The sequence below is a fragment of the Nelumbo lutea genome, chromosome 6 (genome assembly GCF_056320005.1).
Source record: "Nelumbo lutea isolate HS-2025 chromosome 6, American lotus-T2T, whole genome shotgun sequence".
In the NCBI taxonomy this organism is placed as follows: domain Eukaryota; kingdom Viridiplantae; phylum Streptophyta; class Magnoliopsida; order Proteales; family Nelumbonaceae; genus Nelumbo; species Nelumbo lutea.
This window is the reverse complement of record NC_142689.1, coordinates 51645026-51666364: the sequence shown is the minus strand read 5'-3', so window position 1 is coordinate 51666364 and position 21339 is coordinate 51645026. Positions and strand designations below refer to the sequence as shown.

The window sequence follows — 21339 nt, the reverse complement described above, 5'->3', positions numbered from 1 at the left end:
GAATGTGATTCATAGTTGAAGGGAGAGAAAAATTTTTGAAATTCGCCCCTTATTCCGCAATTTTTCGACGTCCATGGGATGGATCTCTCATCTCTTCAGATAGTCCGAACAACAACACAAGTAACAGGAACAACTCTACTAAGAGAACACTATCGAAACCCACCTCACCTACATCCGTGTCCACAAAAGCGGCAATGCTAGCAAACACATCAGGAGCTCCATTTCCAAGAGGGAGTTGAGAAACACCAGCAACTGTTGGGGGAAGCTTCAAGAGATTTGAAAGCTTCTCCAAGGAACAACAAAAGTAGTCAACATATAGAATAAAGCAAGAAGCCATGTGCCCATGACGGCATACCCCAAGGTCGTAAAGTTTTGACAGTCGCAGTAGAAGAACACAATGTAATTAAAGAATCCATCTGATTTGCATTGCGGTTGAGATTGCATACACTTTGGACCATCGTTGGACTTCACAGGGGGAGAGAGAGAGCTGCGGTGGTGGAAATACCAGGCGAAGAGAGAGAGAGAGAGCGAGAGAAGACAGGGGGAGAGAGAAAGAGAGAGAGTGAGAGAGAGAGAGTGTGTGCGTGTGTGCGGCGGCAGTGGCCGAAAGATAGGGCAAAGAGAGATAGATAGAGAGAATAAATGGGGAGAGAAGCCGCCGCTGCAAGTAGTGGCGGGAAGACAGGGTAGATAGAGAGAGAGAGAGGTAAGATGTTTTGGTTTTCTAGGTTTGGGGTTATCAAGGGTAACTCGCGTCATTTCCAAAATATTGTAAGGATATTTTGGACTATGCACCGGCTCTGGAACGCTTCTAAACGCGTTAAGAGTTGGCTCAAGGTGTATTGTTTTTAGATTTGAAATTAAGATTTAAGACCAATTTTAATAAGTAAAACCAAACAAAACCAATTTTAAGAGGTAAAACCAAACAAGATTCATATCATTTACAAATAGACTCAACAAAATCTATAGAAACCAAGTCTAATCTAATCCAAATAAAATGCAAATGGACTAGATTGGGTCAAATCTAATACAAATTGAATCAAATACCAAAATAACATGAAAAATCCAGAAAATATAAATAAACTACAAACACCTACCGTAATTCAACCCAACCCAATTAAAATGTAAATGGACCAGATTGGGTCCAGTTCAATCCAGTGTGAATGAATAAAAAACACTTTTGTAAAAGTATTTCAGTAAAAGTATTTTCATAAAAGTATTTTTATAAAAGTACTTCATACAAAAGCTTTTATAAAAATACTTTTGTAAAAATGATTTCATAAAAGAACTTTTGTAGAAGTGGTCATAAAAATGCTTACAAAAGTGTTTTTGTACATATGAAAAGTACTTTTATAAAAATGCTCTCATAAAAATACTTCTATAAATTACTTTCGTAAAAATAATTTTATAAAAACTACTTTTATAAAAATACTTTCCTAAAAACGCTTTGGAGAATATATTTTCATAAAAGTGTTTTTATGCCGGTGGTTTCTGACCACTGGCATAGAGTTTTTACCAAAACATAGTGATTCAGTGGAACCTACCGGCTTAACGCTGATAAGGTTTGAAGTTGTCTATCTTGAGAACTCTCTAGAAGGCGGAGAGAATCGTTTGTCTTTTAATTATTTGGTCCTCCTCGGCTTGCCCCCTCCTAAATCCTACTTTTTAGAGTGATGACTATCAGAAGCTGAAGACTGAAGCTGATAAATCTTTTCTCAAATCACAATTTGATCCTCGAGTCGTCGTCCTTTCTTCCCCTAAACCTCACTAATGGCGACTGATCTCGAAAAGAAAGCCAAAGAGGCCTTCGTTGACGATAATTTCGAACTCGCTGTTGATCTCTACACCCAGGCTATAGATATAGACCCTAACAACGCAGATCTCTACGCTGACCGTGCACAAGCCAATATCAAGCTCAAGAGCTACACTGGTCTCTCTCTCTCTCTCTCTCTCTCTCTATATATATATATATCTATCTATCCTGACTTAAAAGAAATCTTCGAGATGATATGTGCGTCTAAGTATGTCTCTATTTATTTCATTAAGTTTAGCGTTTTGTGATTTATTTGTGCTCTAATCGAATGGTGCCAATTGTTCTTCACATATATGTGCTTGGGTCTTGGGGTTTTTTTAATGTATTTCTCACTGTGGTTGTTACTCGTAATACTCTTCATTAAATTGCAAGGATTTTATGCATGTTGTTCGAGTCAATGTTGGAATTTGTGCTAGATGAATTGGAATATATTTTTGTTCTCTTTTTCGGCGGTTCTAGTCAGTATCATCATCAGCGGAACAAAAATAAAAAAATTTGTCCTAGGGGACTGGTGAACCAATATTTCTAACCTCTAAGATTGATATGATGCATTTAGCCTCCACTAAAGTGACTCTCTCTCTCTCTCTCTCATAGAAGATACACCTCCATGTTTGGATAGAACAACGAATTCTATAAATCCTTTCACTGAATGTTTCCGTCCAGTTTGAATAAAAAGATGGAAGGTCCTAGATTGAAAACTTCAGTCACTAACAACATCATTACAACTAATGCGAAATTTTCATTTAACAGTTAAATGTTTCCCTTTTGCTAACTAGCAACCGTTTGTTTAAGCTAAATCTTCGTTATAAATGAAATGTAATATGTTAGTGAACATGCAAAGCTATATCAGATCAACAGACGGATTATCAAGTTTAAGATTCTCAGGGTCCTATGATATTTGCTAGGTGACTTGTCTAGCAGAAGAGTTGCCATGTAAAAAGCTGTTCCAAATTCAGTGGTTTTCTAACTGGGTAATTAGATTACCTTCCCTATATGCTATTCCTATTTTAGCACCATGGAAGATGACATTGTTAATCAAGATGAGTTCAGATATGCTGCAACCATGCCAGCTGATCAAATTAAAAAAAAAAGATTATTTGGTGATTTGAATTTAAAACACATGGTATTATGTCTGTGCTTTATTAGGGGTCAGAAGAAAGTGCTACGCCCATGGTTGCAGCAGATGTGTTCTTGATCCAGATCATAAATGCCTAGTCCATGTGAACCCTATAGCCAATTACCCACTGTATATATTGAGCCTTTAATTAATGCTAGCCGTTGAAATTTCAACTTTCTAACTTTGATAACTTGTAAATGTCCTTTGCTTTAAGATATAATTTAAACAAGAAAGTACTATGTTCATGGTTGCAGCAGATATGTTCTCAATTCAGATAATAAATGCTCAGTCCATGTGAACCCTATGCCCAGTTAGCAGTTACCCGCTGTATTATATCGACCCTTTAATTAATACTGGCTATTGAAATTTCAACTTTCTAACTTAGAGAACTTGTACAAGTCCTTTGCTTAAAGGTGCAACTACTAATATATACTGTATAAAGTAGATACTTTACCTTTCTAAATAAAGAAGACACTTGTCTTGGTTTTGGTGCAAGCCATAAAAGTTAAATTTGCTTATATGATGCTAACTTATATCTTTACCCTTTACTTGCACACATGTGTAATAGACTTCTCTAACCTCTATAACATGTTCAATTATACAGCTTAGCAGTTAGCATGCAAAGCTTCATTTTGTTTGATTCACCATTTAGTAGTTCTGTAGTTGTGTTTGTTGTTGAAGGAGAAGGCAGTGGAGATTGAACCCAAGTTCAAAAGTGGATGCGTGATTATAGATTTAAAGTTTCATGGATAACTGGACGGAGAGTGTGACATTTTCTTCGTGGGGGGGTGTTGTGGGCAAGCTGGGATTAAAAGATGCTGTTTCAGTGGTTCGGTGTTTTTATAGGAGGTTTGTTTGTCTATAAATTGGACTAAGGCAAGTAAACTTAGTTGACATTCCAAGTTTTATTGGAACTTGGTTGCAATTCATGTCAGGTATTCTTTGTGTTTTTTATTCTATTTATTGATTTTGTAAATATGTGGATAATTAGGTTATGCTTGGAAAAAATTATGCTTCAAAGAATAATTATTTGAAAAATGAGTTTAGGGCCAAAAATGATTTTTTTTTGAAGTTAATTTTTGAGTTCCTAAGAAACAAAGCATCAATTATTAGAACGATTTTTTGTTGATAAGAAAAATTATTAGAATGATTTTTAAGCCCAAGTGAAGAATTAGTTCTAATGTTTTTCATATAACCACAACTAAAAATACTTCTTATAATAACTCAGTTTATCATATTTTTTGATACAAAACTAAATTTGTCAGAATTAGTTATCCAAATGCATGCCAAGTGCTGTCCTAATTTCTTGATAGAAACCCTTTTTAACTGGTCTGGGATATGGATCTTAGCATTTGATTACATCACCCTACCTTTCTTTTCCAACTAAAATGATTGATATGTGTTGGAATAATATCAAATCCTTAGTGTGGCAAAATCTTGAAGTTGGTAATTCCTCCCGGTTGAATCAAACAAGGAGATATAAAAAAGAAAATAAAAACCAAAAGACTCTATGGGTTCTGGTTTTTCTTGGGACATCTGTTTGTGGGTATTTTTCAGTAGCGGTAGTATTGTTAAGATGATGCGGTGTCTGGTGATGGATGGTTGGTGACCTTCCTTGTAATTTGTCTTTTATTTTAATAAATAAATTGTATACCAAAAAAATGTTGGACAAAGATAAGAAAGTATAAAGCATAGCAAATGAAGATATGCTAAAATTCTATGGTATATTTGGTAAAATTGTGCAATAAATTTTCTTATGTGAATTAAAGAAAAAAAATTCTTGTTGGAAACTATCTAGAATTCAAAGAATACTTCAACATAGGCTTTTATTCTAATTGTATATTTTTTGACGTAAGAAGTTGAAAAGATTTGTCGCCTAATATTCTTTTTTCATTTTGACATCGATGGAGTTGTTTCCTTTATGTTCTTTTTTGTTTCTTTTATTGTTATCTAAATATACTTGACTCTCCAATAGAAATTCTTCATTGCTGCAGTTGTAGTTGTTGTAGGTTTAGCTTTTTTTTTGATAGGTGTTATTCTAGGTTTAGTTATAAAATTGGTTTTTAACACAAGCACATTTTATGAGCAGAGGCTGTTGCAGATGCAAACAAAGCAATTGAGCTGGATCCTTCTATAACTAAGGCATACCTACGCAAAGGGTAAGTTTATTATGCTTCACTTTTATATTGTTTTTTTTTTTTGTCTTTTATTTTTTTTTCTGTTGAAGGAAGATAGATTGTACACCAAATCCTAATTGCAAATGAATGTGTTGTTGAGAAAAGAAAGGTTGTGTTAGAGAAGTTGGGTTTTGGAGTCAGATCGTGGTCTTGGATGAAAGGTTGTGTTAGCTCTGTCCATTACTCAATCCTTATAAATGGGGTAGCAAAAGATTTCTTTCTGACTAAGAGAGGTATCAAATAGGGAGACCCTTTTCCCCTTTCCTTTTCACCTTAGTGGCAGAAGTGTTGAGTGGTATGATTACGACTGCAGATGCACAAGGTCTTATTAGGGGGTGGAGAATTGGTAGGGATCAAGTAGTTGTTTTCCATCTCCAATTTGCCGTTGATACTATCTTGTTCTGTGAGGATGTTAATTTAGAGATGGTGAGAAATGTGAAGTCGTTGATAGATAACTTTGTGGACATGTCAAGACTGAGGATAACCTGGAGTAAAAGTGGAATAGTTGGCTGAGGTGTTGGGTTGTGAGGTGAGGAGTTGGCCTGCAACCTATTAGGATTACTTTTGGGGGGAAACCCGAGAGCTGATGGTTTTTAGAAGCCGGTCTTAGAGAGGTTTGCAAAAGACTAGCCCTTTGGAAAAGAAACTACATCTCTTTGGGAGGAAGAATTACCCTAATTAGAGGGAATATCTCTGTCAAAAATACCGCTCTCCTAGGCAAATGATTATAGAGGTTCTCCTTTGAAAGAGACATGTTATGGTACAAAGTTATAGCAAGCATACATGGTCAGGAGGGTAATGGATGGGATGCTAAATTCAACCTTCATTCTACTTCAGCTTCCCCTTGGAAAGTGTTGAGAATGCTTAGACAGGGGTGTTTTTTGTCTTTTCCTCTTCTCTTGTACTCTCTTTGTATTTGGGCGCCCAAGTAGGGGCTTCCTTGTAAATTTCTCTTTTCAAAATATAATGAATTTTCGAGGGTGTGAACAGTAACCAATACACACCTCTCGACACATCTATCTTCTTCTTCTTCTCTCCTTTCTTTTCTCTCTTCTAAACCCTAGATTTATTACTCTTGTTTAACAACATGGTATCAGAGCTGGTAAAGGCACTTGGGAGTACCCCTCTTGCTGATCCTCTCCCACGAGGTGAATTGTTGACATCAGACCGTCGTCGGATGACGTAAGCAGTCCATACAAGTGTCGGCGGTAGTCAATGAATCTTACATGGTTTGATTTACCCTAATTTTAGAGGATTTTTGGTATGACTCGTCTTTGTTCGAAGCTTCTATGATTTTTAGTGGTTTTTTCAAGGAGAAAATCGCAAAAATTCCAAATCTGATGTCGAGCCTTGTACATCATGTTTATTGACTTCTTTTGATGTAAAACCTAGACCATTCAAGTTGTTTTACACTCTGGGAATGACAGGAAGTGGTCCTGTAATTTTCTAAGCCTTGTATAATTTTTGGGAGATTTCCTTCTCCCTCTATTTTTTCCGCCAATCTAGTTTTTTTGGCCTCCTTTTGTCTCTTAATCGTATTGTGACCTTGGTTCTTGGGTCTTTAGCTTTGGATAAGTATTGGGGGTCTTTTTGGTTGGCGAGAAATTGCTTTGATAGAATATGGAATCATCTTAGGGTGGTTAGATGGTTTCCAGTGTGCTCCTGGGAAGTGCAGATATCTAGTGGGATGATAACTACAGTTAAACTTGATGGAACTAATTTTTTAGAGTGGTCTTAATTTGCTAAACTTACCATTACTGGGAGAGGTAAACTAGGATTTATCATAGGAAAGGAGGTGAAGCCAAATCTTGAAGACCCGAAATTTGCAAAGTGGGAACAGGATAACTCCCTTGTTATGTCATGGCTGATTTGCTCACTACAACCTCTTATTGTCCAAAACTATATGTTTCTTCCAACAACCAAAGATATTTGGGATAGAGTTGTTAACTTGTTGCCACTTATTCCCAAGTTAATAATACTGCTAGAGTTTACTAACTTTGGAGGGAAGCTTGCAGTATGTGTTAGGGGGAGAGATATGTTGCTATATATTTCTCTTCTCTACAGTCTATTTTGGAAGAAATGAATCACTTGAAAGCTTTCGTGTGGAAGGACCCGGAAGATGGTGAGCAATATCGGAGTTTGATTTTACTAGGCAACATATTCTTAGTGCCAACATTGTAACTCATGCTTCCGCTTACTCTCTTGTACAAGGGGAAGAAAGTCAAATGACCACCATGATGCAACCTCCTATGATTAATCACTCTGCCTTTATGTTATCTTGACCCAGGCAAAATACTAGCAAGCACCCTATTATTGAGAAGGCTGGGGATGCTATTTATGATTATTGCAAGAAGCCTAGACATATTAAGGAAAGGTGTTGGAAGCTCAATCCTCATTTAAAACCAGAGAAGTACAAAACTAGGAAGAAGGGCAATGCTCACGTGGCTATGGTTGGTAATGCTGCTCAACCTTTTGATGTGCTTGACTCCTTTGATGTAATGGACAAACTCAGAAATATACTGGTGCAATTGGAAAAGGGTGGCACATCTTCCTCATTTGGTTATAGGCTTAGTAATCCATCTAGTTCATATGCCAAGATAGGTACTGCACTTGTTTGTTCCACATCTTTTAGCCCATGAATTGTAGACTCTGGGCCAGTGCCCATATGACTGGTATGCTTTCACATTTTACTTCATATAAGTTAACCCAGAGAAGGGCAAGATTACTGTTGCTGATGGATCTCAGACCCCTATTTTGGGTCAGGGTGAAGTCCTCATAACCTTTCTCTTGGATTTGTTCTTCATGTGCCCTAGTTGCATAAAAAATTGTTGTCTGTTAGTTCTCTCACAAAATCTCATAATTGCTCAATGACCTTTTTTCCTACCCATTGTGTTTTTCAGGACCTAAGTATGGGGAAGATGATTGGAAGTGGGCATGAAGTTGTTGATGGTGTCTACCTCTTTGATGGACTTTCAGAGCATGGACTGTCAAGTTAGACTGAGTTTTGTTCAAATGAGAAAATGAGTCTTTTGAAATTATGGCATTGTTGTTAGGAATGGCAACGGGTAGGATACCCGTGCAAATTGCCCTACCCATTCCTGAACCCGCCTATGTATTCCTGATTCCAAACCCGTCTAACTTTTCCTCTTAATTTCCCAAACTCGTCCTGTCCCAAACCTGTTAAACCTGTCCTGACCCATCCCACCCATTAAATCCTTTGAACAAACATTTTCTACTAAAAAAGGTTTCTTAATGCTTATAATGTGATTTGAACCCAGATCAATTAATGGTAGCGCCAAATCTCTTAGCACTACTTTAATTTTTTTTTTGATCATCAAAGGAAACTTTTATTTGAAATTGGATATAAGAAGTTTTACAGCGCTATGTATGGAACAAGAAGTCCCACACGGATACATATTTTTGTCCCTTTTACAATGCAGCCCAAAACAGTTATTGCCTCAAAGCCCCTTGTTTAGCAAGATAATCAGCTAGCCCATTTGCACTCCTTCTAACCCATTTGAATTCTGCTTCTATCTCCCTTGCAACCTTTTCCACTTCCCTTATTACTTGTTTGAAGGTCCATGGTGTTGGTATGTAAATTTTGGGCCCATGAAGTGAAGTAGAGCCCAATATGAGATTAAATTAAAAGGACCTATTGGGCCCACTAAGAGGAGAGAATGACAAGGATTGAATGGGTTAACGCCTCAGCCCAACAGTTAGTGAGATCAAATGAGGGCATGTCAGGCCCATTAAAGATGAAAGGCTTCTTGGTAGGAACCAAAGTATCAGCCCAATTAGCCCAAGAAAAACATTGGCGGGTCTAATAGAAAATTCCTATGCGAGGAAAAGGAATTTCTTTTCAAATTCAAATATGTCATGGGGTCATAAATGGGCTAAATCTTAAATTAGGATATATGGAATCTCATTTAAAGGGCAGATAAGGCATAACCGGCCAACCAATTATGGAAGTCATGGTTGGTCAATGCACTAAATGATGCATGAACCAATCCCTTTGCCAAGTCCGCATTTTTTTTGGTCAACAAATGGTTGCATTATGGTGGGACCTAGTATAAGGGGGACCACTAATCCTTCAGCCCAAGGTAGAGTTACTCCACCAGCCCATGAACGAATTAAATGGGATTACTTGCCATGCTAAGCCCATTCAAATTGGTATATTTCGAAAGGTTTAGTCCATCAAGATTGATTAACAAATCAGTCAGTCTAGTGGGCCCAATTGAATGTCAATCTTAGATTAAGATCCTTAAAAAAAAAGGAAATACAGTTGGCTAATAGATAGCTTAGCCGAATTTACAAAATCCTTGAAATCTTGGAGTCAAACCTTTGCCAACTAGTCGTTTCTCTCACCAATCAAGCTTAATTGCATTAAACCTAAAATGGTGGAGAGAATCTGCTAATGGCCATGTATAGCTAATTTGTGGGACCCCCGAACTGAATGTCTGATTTTCAAGGAAGATACGGGTGGGCTCTTGAAACAAGGTCAGTCCACTATAAAAGGGGATGGGATATTTGCCTTTGGGGATGGTTTTTTCTCCGGCAGCTCTCCTCCCCCTTCGGCTCCTCAAATCTTTTCCCTTGACTGGGCATGCTGCACCAAAACCAAGGTTACAACTCTCAAAACTGCTGCAACTAAAATCCTTCAACTATCGAAGAAACATTTTTCCCCCCTTTTTGGGGCTCCTGCTCCCATTCGGCTCCTCCCTTCAACACCCATCCAAAGTTTTCTTCTTTTTGGCTTTTCTTATTGTAGGAAGAAATAGCAAGGATTCTGGTTTTATAATTAGAAGCTTCAAAATTGCTGCAACTCCATGCTACATCGATTGAAGAATTTTGGTCTTTAAACCATTGAAGATCTTTCTTTCAAATTACTACAATCAAAGAGGGTTTTCGTTGAAACCTTGAAGCCAAGAAGACCTTCCCCAATCTGCTACATCCAAAGAGCCTTTTACAATTGAAGACATTCTTTTTGTCCATTTGTGTTCCAATCGTTGATCGACCATGAGGGAAATTTTGCTGATTGTTACTTTCTTCTCGTAATTGCAAGTTCCAGTTGCGGTTTCGGATTTTGTTCAAGATAAGAGAATCAGAGGGTTTTGCTTTGCCAAGAAAAAGAGAGTTTGTAACCCATTTAAATTTCTGCAATAAAAAGTTAAATTTCTTTGAATTTGTCTGCATTAATTTTTTGTGCTCCAAATTTAGCACGAAATTCGTGTTGACACACTGAGTAGTTATATTGTTATTAGCCCAAGAGATGATCACCTTGGAATCCCCTTCAATTTCAATTTGCCTCATTCCTAGTTGCTTGGCTATCTTCAATCCTTGTAGCAATGCCATTACCTCAGCTTTTAGAGAGTTGCCCATGCCAATAGGTCCAGAGAATAATGTTAATATCCTCCCTTCAGAATTTCTGATTACTCCCCCGATACCTGACAATCCCAGATTCCCAAATGAACTTCCATCAAAATTCAGTTTAATTCTGTTATGATTTGGAGGTTTCCGTTCCAACCTTACTCTCTTTTTCACTCTTGAAGATTGTGCTACTTCTGTCCAAGATCTTATAATGTCTGTGACTGTGAACTCTTGGAATATATGCAAAGAACTTACCCAATGGGCTACTTTAACTTTGAATGTGTCAATCACCTCCTCCGTGGTTCTACTCTTTTCTAAGAATATTCTGTTATTCTTTTCTTCCCATATCACCCAACAAATAACTCCCTTTGTTGCTTTCCACATAACCTTCCCTCTCTTCTTTGATTGCCTAAAAAAGTCACGGTTAAAAAGACCTGCCACATCTTGAAGGGAAACCCACCTGCAACCAAAGAGAAGACAAAAAGAATCCCAAACATGATGCACAAAAGAACAAGATAGGCTTACTCCAAAAGAATCCCAAACATGATGCACAAAAGAACATGTGAGGAGAAAGGCAAGCAAAAGGCCTTCTTTTCTGTAGCATATCACACGTATTAACCTTACCAAGGAAAATTTCCCAGCAGAAGGCTTGAATTTTTGGGGGGGATAGGCTTACTCCAAATTTCTTTTACAGGGAAGTCCCTAAACGGGTTGCTAGGTGAGGCAAGGACATTAAAGAAAGAGGAACAAGAGAAGAGGCCATCTGTGTAGCCTTTCCAAATTCTGGAATCTTCCAAGGACGGGTACAAAAGGACTTGTCCTAGAATATCCAACAAGTGAATTAAAGATGCACATTCATTTTCCCTCAGGCCCCTTCTGAAACCCAGATTCCAATTGATCCCACTTGGGCCAGGATTACCCAAAAGACTTATTGTTTTCTCTTTTAAGTTTGACAAAGAGTATAGGTTAGGAAAAAGGTCTTTGAGTGGACTATCTCCCACCCAAAGATCTTCCCAGAAATGAACTTTATTGCCCTGGCCCACATCAAACCGGATGGAATCAAGGAAAGATGGGTAAATTTCATGGATAGCTTTCCAAGGAGAACAAGAGGGGCGACTTTTACATCCCAACCATTCCCATCCAAACCATGGATACTCGCAATGACTTTTTGCCATAGTCTCTCTCTCAAAAGGGAACCTCCACAACCATTTTCCTAGCAGAGCTGAGTTGCTAAGTGAAATATTTCCAATTCCCAAACCCCCTTTATCCTTGGCTTTCTAACTTGATCCCAATTTATCAGGTGATCCTTCCTCTCCTCTCCTGGATCCCAAAGGAAATCTCTCATGTACTTTTCTAACCTCCTTGCCACTCTACAGGGTATTCTAAAGGTTGAGAGGAAGTAAACAGGGAGGTTTGCCGACGTGGCTCTGATTAGTGTTATCCTTCCACCAAGAGAGATGTAATTCTTCCTCCAAAGAGCTAGCTTCCTGGAAAATCTTTCAATGACTGGTTTCCAAAAATCTTCTGACCTAGGATTATGTTGGGACCCAAATACTCCCCCCGTACCCAACAATGGGAGTGGAGCAAACCACCACCCATCAGCAGTTCACAAGGAGGCAGAAAGGACATGCAACAGAGCCCCAGAGTTAGTTACACTCAGAGTTGGTTACTCTGCCGCCAGAGGATATTCCCTCCATGATATTTTCCAGAGTTAGTTACCTTGCAAATCAGAGGATATTCCCTCTATGATTACACCTGTAGGCCAGCTATATAAGGCCATACTCATTTAATGAAAGGTGTGAATGAATATCCCTTCGTTTTTCTCTCACTGAGTCCCTCCTTTTTCCTACCTTCCCTTCTTTTCTTCCCCTCCATCTTCTGTTTCAGGAGGTTAAGCCACCCTCGAAGGGGCTTTCGAGGTGAGTGGCATCTCACCAAGTTGGTATCAGAGCTAGGCTATCCAGATCGCAAGCCAGCTATGCCGCAGACACGTTTCTCTACCATGGATGATAGAGTCGACCAGCTTGAGATTGGGTTCCACCAAGTGCTTAACGAACTCAGGGAACTCAAGATGGTCGTCTCCAGCATCGCCTCTCAGCAACAATCTTGCGAGACTAGTCACCCAGCAGGGGCGGAAGCCTCTACTTCTAGCAGCCAAGGAACTGGGGTTACCTCGCCGGAAAAGTCACCAAGATCAACTTCCCCAACTATTCCGGTGGAGATCCCATTCCTTGGACCTTCAGAGAAGAAAGATTTTTCGAGTACCATGAAACCTCTGCACACCAGCGTGTCTCCATCGCTTCCATTCACCTAGAAGGAGACGCGATTCTATGGCTCCAATGGTATCGTCAAACCCATCCTCAGATAACTTGGGCGGAGTTCATTGAAGTTCTGTGCGTCCGTTTTGGGCTGATGGCGTTCGTGGATTACGACAAACTCCTCACTCGGTTAAAGCAAACTGGGACGGTAGCAAACTACCAACTCGAGTTCGAGAGAATGGCGACCGGGGTACATGGATGGCTGGAGAAGGCCTTAGTAGGGTGTTTTGTGGGAGGCCTCAGAGAGGACATCCGCCTGGAGGCGAGGGCTCTCTGTCTGTCGACAGTCATGGCTGCGGTGGGTTTGGCTCGCTTGCAAGAAGAGAAAATCGACAATATGCGCAGAGCCAACAAGTTGGCCTACCCAAATGTGAGGGTTACCCGACGGGCCAAACAACAACCAATGAAGCAAGTTGGGGATTCTTAGAAGCCCATTTTGCCCAGGCTCACTATGCCCTTCAAACACCTCTCATGGGCTGAGATGCAGGCCCGGCGCGAGAAGGGCCTCTGTTACAACTGTGATGACAAGTTTGGGCCGGGCCATAAGTGCTGGGTCCAGTGAGTGTTTTTCCTTCAAACAGAGGAAGAGCTAGAGGGGACAAAACCAGAGCACATGGAAGACTGTGAACTGATATCAGACGAACCAGAACCTGTCGGAGCCAAGATCTCCTTACACGCTCTCATGGGCCTCAACCCTCTTCAGTCCATGCGAGTAGAAGGAAGATTGGTTGGCCGGTTTGTGATGATTTTGATTGACAGTGGCTCTACCCTGAATTTCATCACTTGCCGTTTGGCAAAGCAACTAGGTATGACTATACAACCCACTCCTCTCTTTTCGATCCATGTGGCTAATGGGAATCAGATGTTATGTGATGGTGTATGTAAGAAGGAAAAGATCCTCATAGGAGTTCCTTTGATCCAAATCTTTATTTGGATCTGGACTCTTAAAGTGGATAAGGATAATCCCTTATCTTATCTGCTCATCCAAATTCCAGATCCGCCCCTATTTAATTAATCTAATTAACCCAGTTCGAAATGGGCTTTTAGGCCCATTAAGCTTTTAGGCTCACTTCCACTTTAATGCTGACTAGCTTGGCTCTCTTTGTATGGCGTGGGACCCTATCATTGATCTACACATCATCCACATGGGTTCAACCTCGCCTCTATTACAAGGCTTGGCCGAATTCACTGCTGAATACATTGGACCCCTGAGTCCATCACTATTGGCTCTTAATGGGCCCAACATTTACACTAAATGGTCTTTGGGTCCAGCCATCTTATGAAGGCCCAAGGACTGTGGGCAGATGCAAGATTAGCCCATCAGGTATAACCCTCAATGGTCTTACACTTAACCTCTCAGCCCATAATGATTAAACACTGCTCAGCAAGAGAGGACCTCTTCCTCGACTGCATGGTGCAGTGCTGCACTCTTTACTCACATGGTCCCAGGAATTAAAACCTTTTGCAAACATTTTGAAGCCATATATATATATATATATAATGTATGTATGTATGTATGTATGTATGTATGTATATCTCTATATAAATATATTTTGCAAAACAAATTTCAACAATTGAAATCAACTGCCAGCAGTTTAGGTTTCCATCAGAGAGAGTGCATCCCCGATCATTCACATTGTCCGACAAATGGGCTGATCCTGTCACTATGATCACCCACTCAGATGAATTCTCGGACTGTCCCAACATACCTAGGTTTTGACTTTGATTGGCATATCAAAGACAACCCAATCCGACATTTAGTGCAGTATCATAATCAAGTCTAGGAGTCAGGTGTAACATTCCAGTTTTGCCCATTTAATTCCAAGGTCCAGGGCACTACTGGAATTTTGGTCTGGTTCAGGGTTTCAAGAAAACCCACACTGCATGTACCTCAGGTCTCACCCTGACAGTTGAGACAAGCCACCCCAACAAACTTGGTGGTGCATCAGTGTCAGCCTTGGTAGGATAAATCTCCCCAGATCTATCCAACGGCTGTGAAGATTCTAAAATAACATGAGTCTCGTATGTGTCTAGTTTAAGGGTATTACACGGAAACACACCATAATAACATGAATCAAATATGTACTTTATTCATTTATAATAAATGTCATAATGTACATCATGTTGATTGGAGCTAAGGGCATACACTGCCTAACAGACCCTAGGTAGCCCTTTCACTACTTTTGAGCCCCAAAATTTTTCCCAGCTAGGAGTAAATAGAAATCTATCTAGTTTGGAGCAGGTTGGGGGGATTGGAAGTTTGACCATGAAGGGATGAGAGATCCATTGTATGGACGCCCAAATCTTGCGGAATAAGGTGGGCGAATTTAAAAAAAAAATCTCTCCCTTCAACAGGGAATCTTATTCCCTGTTTTAGAAAATCATATTTTCAAGGACCAATCTTGAACCATAAACTGAACCAGATCTGAATAAAAACAGTAGGAGAGGATTATACCTGATAAAGAGAAATATTATCTCTCAATGGAGGTGTTCACGCTCAAGGAAGGATCCAAAGACTGCTCTCACTGAAGATGGTGCAGTGTAGGGTGGAGCAGAATCAACAGTGTTCTCTCCAAGAACCTAATCCTTCGCAAGAAGTAGCAGGATGGCACGTGAGCACAATTTCCTATCAGTCCCCATAAGGAACTGATGTCAAGATTGAATCTTGGTTTCTCCCACTGAACTGGAGATCGAACTGGCAGGGTAGGCGACAACAGGAAGGAGGCGGCAAGAAAGAATTTCGCAGGGTTGCTTAATTCTTCCTTTTGTGATTTCAGCTCTAAAGAGGATGTGAATGTGTGTTTTCTAAAGGCTGCCGCTCCCTCCTTTTGTAACCTTAAGGGGATCAACTCCTAATCCTATTAGGAGTTTCCTAATCCAAATCTTTTATTTGGATCAGACATCCCTTTAGGTGATAATGATAAACCCTTATCTTATCTGCAGATTGGATTAACATTCAGATCTGGACTCTCTGAGTGGATAGGGTTTAGACCCTATCCTATCTACTAATCCATTCCTAGAATTTGCACCATATTCAACTAATTAAATTAGCCCAGTTTGAAATGGGCTTTAGGCCCATTAGGGTTATGTGATCACTTAGCCTTCCTAATTGCTGCCCAGTTGGGCTTCCATGTATGGTGTGGGACCCAAACATTGATCTACACATCAGCCACATGGGTTCGACTCAGCCTTTGTTACAAGGCCTGGCCGAATACACTGTTATGGACAGTGCACTCCCTGAAACCCATCACATGGGCTCTATGGGTCCAACACTTACCCTAAGTGGTCCCTGGGCCAAGCCACCTTGTAACACCCAGGGACTGTGGGCAGATGCAAGATTAGCCCATTAGGTATTATCCTCAATGGTCTTACACTTAACCTCTCAGCCCATAATGATCAAACATTGCCCGACAAGAGAGGACCTCTCCCTCGGCTGTAAGGAACAATGTTGCACTCTCTGCTTATATGGATCTAGGGAATTAAAACCCTTTTGCAAACATTTTGGAAACCATAATATATATATATATATATTTATATTTATATCTTATATAAAATATATTTTGCAAAACAAATCTCAACGATTGAAATCGGCTGCTGGCAGTCTTGGTTTCCATCAGTGAGAGTGCATCCCCGATCATTACCTTTGTCCGACAAAGGGGCTGATCCTGTCACTATGATCACCCACTCAGATGAATTCTCAGACTGCCCCAACATACCCAGGTTTTGACCCCCGCTAAGGATCTCACTGTTTGGTACATCGAAGACAACCCAATCCGACACCTAGTGTAGTATCATAATCGAGTCTAGGGGTTGGGTGTAACTTTACAGTTTTGCCTATTAATCTCCAAGGTCCAGGGCAATACTGGAAATCTGGTCCGGTTCAAAGATTCTATTAATCCTACACTGCATGTGCCTAGGGTTTCACCCTGGCGGCTGAGACAAGCCACCCCAACCGACTTGGTGGCACATCAGTGTTAGCCTTGTCAGGATATGTCTCCCCAGACCGACCCACTGGCTGTGAACATTCTAAACTAACACGAGTCTCATTAAGTGTCCAGTTTAAGGGGATTACACAAAAACACACTAAAGGAACATGAATCGAATATGTACTTTATTCATTTACAATAAACTCATAATGTACATCATTCTGATTGAAGCTAAGGGCATACAAAAACTGTCTAACAGACCATGTATAGTCCACCCTTAACATTGGAGGTTCAATCATTTCAAGGGAATTAGTTAAGTTATTAAACTTTCTCATACTGGTAGAGATTCCTTGGTTCGACTTATTTGTTTCTCTCGAAAATCTGATAACATTGAAATCACCCCCCACACACCATGGTTCCTCCCAAACTCCTGTAATTGCACATAACTCCTCCCAAAAGGCCTCCCTATCTCTATAGGAATTGGGACCATATACATTTATAACCACCCACTCACGCCCGTCAGAGGGTCTTCTATTTTTTATGAAAACTAAGTATTTGCCAATCAATTCCTCCACACATTCCGTTTCCTCATTTCTCCAAATAGTCAAAATTCCTCCTGAAGCTCCCCATGAAGGGGTAAACGACCAGCTTAGACCCTTTCTCCCCCAAATGCTTCTTATCCACCTTCTATTCAGCTCTGATAACTTGGTTTCTTGAATCAAAATCAGATCTGGTCTTTCTTTCCTGAGAGTGCTCCTAATTATTCTCCTCTTTTTGGCATTTCCAAGGCCTCTTACATTCCAACTGACTATCTTTATTTCAATCTGCTTGAAACCCCTCATCAGTGGCTACCTATTGTGTCCCTCTTTTTCTTTTCAAGCTCCCTTCTTCTTGCCTTTCATGGTTAATTCCGCACTTAAGCTTCTCTAGCTCGGTTTGCTTTCTTCTTCTTTGCTTTCCTTTCTTCCTTAAATATACCTTTTTTCCTTCACTCTTTCTTCCCACTCTTTTGTTTTCTTCTAACTTTTCTTTCTCCTCCTAACTCAGCCTCCTAGCAACCTCCTGGGTTATAGGTCGGGGAAGATATTATTTAAGAAATGGGTCCCTGAAAACACATGTAAACAGGTATTGGGACCCCAAAGATACAATACAATACACTCAATATGGGGGTGTATCTGATCGAAATTTTGACCCTTGATTGAACCCTCAAAAATTTCAAAACCTGAACCAAGGTTCAAAGTATCAATACGTATCGGCCGATACGTATTGTTTTGGCACCCACCGATACGCCCCTATAGTGGGTGTATCGGTGGTCTGACCAGTTTAGGGTGTTGCGAAAACCTAAACTGCCTCCCCTAAACTAGTTGGTGAGAAAAATAAATAAAAAGAAACCACCAAAAAGAGTATCGATTCGCTCGATACGCCCATACCGGCGTATCGGGTGTATCGATATTTTCAACCTTGACCTGAACCAATAAGTAGGGGAAGAACAAATTTTGTCTAATCAACACATTTTCTTGTTCCACATTTTCTTTTCTTATTTCCTATAACAAAAGTAGGGGTTTAGCCCCTATATTTTTTGAATTTTCTTTCCTTTGTTCTTTTTCTTCTCATAAAATGTTGATTTTCTAGACTCAAACCTGAAATTTATACTTCTCTTATGAAAATTATGAATAATTATTGAGGAAAGATGGTTATAGAACCTAGGGAACTACCCTAGGATATATGGTTTTACTTAAAAGAAATCCATCGCCTAGGCGACTAGTTGCCTAGCCTCGCCTTGGCACCTTGAAAACTATGGACTTAAAGCAACAAGTAACTGATAGTCCCCAGTTAACCTTAACTGATAGTCCCCAATTAACCTTACATATGCCAGGAAGAGGAAAGGTCAACAATCAGCTAAGGGGGGGGGGGATAATTGAACAATTGATCACATGAGGGCAATTATAGCTGGAGGGAATAAGGAGAGTCTTGGGGCATTTATAACTAGGCCAGCTGGGCATTTATAGAGGGAGTCAGTTATGCTATCAGAAGAGTATAAGAAGGGGCTTTGGGGGATAGGGGGTGGTATGTTTTTCTTTGAGTAAAGAATATTGTGAGTGTTTGGGAGAGCCGGCGGTCTCTCGAAGAACCGACCAACTGTTAATGTTTTTCTGCTGAATGAATACTAGCCTCTTTTGTTGATGTTCGAGTGTGTGAAGCTGCTGTAAGTCTGTGAACTGCGTGTCAAATTTCTGGGTCATATCAGCAGTATTAGAGCTCATCTTTCCTCGGCCATGGTGACAGTTAAGGAAGTGGCATCATAGGTGGAGGGTTTCGAAGAACGCCTGCCTTCTCTGCATTCTGGATTTCGTTTGGAGATGGATGGCTTACGCAATGAGTTTCAGCGACTCGATCCAGATAAGGTAGCTGCTGGATTTTCGAAGATGTCGTCCCTGGAGAATTCAGTACAATCTCTGGAAAGAGGCATTCAAGATCTGGTGAGACGTTTTGATTTGTTGCTTCAGCAACAGGCCTATTCAGCTCCTTTGTTTACAACTGACATTGCTCCTCCTTTAGTCGCATCGAGTCGTGCGGCTGACAAAGGGAAGAGTGCAGCTTTCCCGACGTCTTTTTCAATGTCAGTCCCGGAACATACTTTTGATTCACTTCCTCGAAAGTTGGAGTTACCTATCTTTGATGGGGAAAATCCTGACGACTGGCTTTTTTGTGCGGAACGCTATTTTGAGATTAATGGATTGCTTCTGGAAGAGCGTTTGCGTGCTGCAGTTGTCTGTTTAGAGGGCGATGCATTGGCGTGGTATTACTGGGAAGATGGTCGGCGACCTTTTCGTGGTTGGACAGAATTCAAAGAGCTCCTCCTTGAACGTTTTCGATCGACTTAGGAGGGTAATTTACAGGAGCAGCTCTTCTCGTTACATCAGTCTTCTACTGCTAAGAAATATTGCCGCCAATTCGAGGTGCTCTCTGCTCCCCTACGAGATCTGCCGGTAATCAGTCCGAATAAGAGCAAGTGTTTTGGGCTGAAAGAAAACACCAGTTATTGGGATGAATCAGAGTCCCGATGTAGGGATTATACTGGGCACTTGGCAGCACTGACATCATCCAAGGAACTAAGTTCTGTTGGAAAACTCAGCACTAGTACAGCAAGAGGCTGCTGGGTTGGAGGAAGAGGCTTCAATTCTACAGGTGGTTTTAGTTGGAAGTGGTCTGACAATGCAACACATTGGAATGAGTCCATCTCCCCTGGGGCACCATTTCACTCCAATGGCTCCAATTCATCATGCGAAGGCATTGATCTAATCAATACCTGTACATCGGTGTCTACTGACAAGCCAACCCTTGTGGGTGAGAGATGCAACAACTCTCATGAGTTCATCTATATGCTTGGTATAGAGAACAAATGCTACCACCTGCGCCGCCACAACGAGTATCTTATCATCCTTGCAACTGTTAGTGGGGTGATCCTTTGCACAACTTTGGCTGTTGTAATTTGGTTGCTTGCATACAGGAGGAGCAAGAGGCGCAAAAGGTCTCGCAAAGCATCTAATCCATCAATATCTGCATCAGTTACCCCATCATGGAAAGTCTTCGGCAATGAGGAACAATTACAAAGAATTTCAGTGAAGGTAACCGTCTTGTTGGAAATGCCAAGACTGGTGGCACATATAGTGGGCTTTTACCTGATGGAACAAGGGTAGCAGTCAAGAGATTGAAAAGGTCTAGCTTTCAAAGAAAGAATGAATTTTATTCAGAGACTGGAAGAGTTGCAAAGCTCCATTATCCTGCTGCCGTGCGCGGTGTGCGTCCATCCACTATGCCTGGAGTTACTGTTTGGAAGTGCTTATTCATTGGCAGGACCTGCCTGATTTTGAAGATTCTTGAGAGCCTTTTGACTTACTTCGAGACCAGTTTCCTCATTTTAACCTTGAAGACAAGGTTAGACTTTGGGCGGCGGGTAATGATAGGCCCCAATTAACCTTACGTATGCCAGGAAGTGGAAAGGTCAACAATCATCTTGGGGGGGGGGATAATTGAACAACTAATCACATGAGGGCAATTATAGCTGGAGGGAATAAGGAGAGTCTTGGGGCATTTATAGCTATGCCAGTTATGAACAAAAAAAAGAGTTTTTGGGCATTTATAACTAGGCCAGCTGGGCATTTATAGAGGGAGTCAGTTATGCTATCAGAAGAGTATAAGAAGGGGCTTTGGGGGATAGGGGTGGTTTGTTTTTCTTTGAGTAAAGAATATATTGAGTGTTTGGGAGAGCCGGCGGTCTCTCGAAGAACCGACCAACTGTTAATGTTTTTCTGCTGAATGAATACTAGTCTCTTTTGTTGATGTTCAAGTGTGTGAACGCTGCTGCAAGCCTGTGAACTGCGTGTCAAATTTCTGGGTCATATCAGTAACTCCAGTTGAACACAGGTTTGCTTGACTTCTTCTTCTTCTTCAGAACAGAAATAGAGATCAATGCCTTCTTTTTCTGGGATAAGAAATAACTGTATCTCCTTAAATTTCTGATTCTTTTCCTTTCCATTTTGGAACAAAAACAAGGGCTCTTCTCCTTGAAATTTCTGTTCACCATTTGATTTTTTTTTCTTTGTTTTTTGAAATGCTC

General features: G+C 40.4%; 2 protein-coding genes across 9 annotated transcripts in view; one reads left to right on the top strand and one right to left on the bottom strand.

The window, feature by feature from the left end:
• LOC148848883 (Transducin/WD40 repeat-like superfamily protein) overlaps positions 1–1676 on the bottom strand; it is a 73571-nt gene extending 71895 nt beyond the window's left edge. For all 8 annotated transcript variants that reach the window (XR_016100610.1, XM_088949163.1, XM_088949164.1 and 5 more), the window contains exon 1: positions 1545–1676. The gene's annotated coding sequence lies outside the window, so the exon portion shown is untranslated. The remainder of the gene's footprint in view (positions 1–1544) is intronic.
• Positions 1677–1770: 94 nt separating this feature from the next.
• Positions 1771–21339, top strand: part of LOC148848882 (protein SGT1 homolog A-like) — a 33669-nt gene continuing 14100 nt past the window's right edge. Inside the window, exons 1-2 of the mRNA XM_088949173.1 lie at positions 1771–1930; positions 5020–5089. Coding sequence (XP_088805299.1) covers positions 1771–1930; positions 5020–5089 — 230 coding nt within the window. The remainder of the gene's footprint in view (positions 1931–5019; positions 5090–21339) is intronic.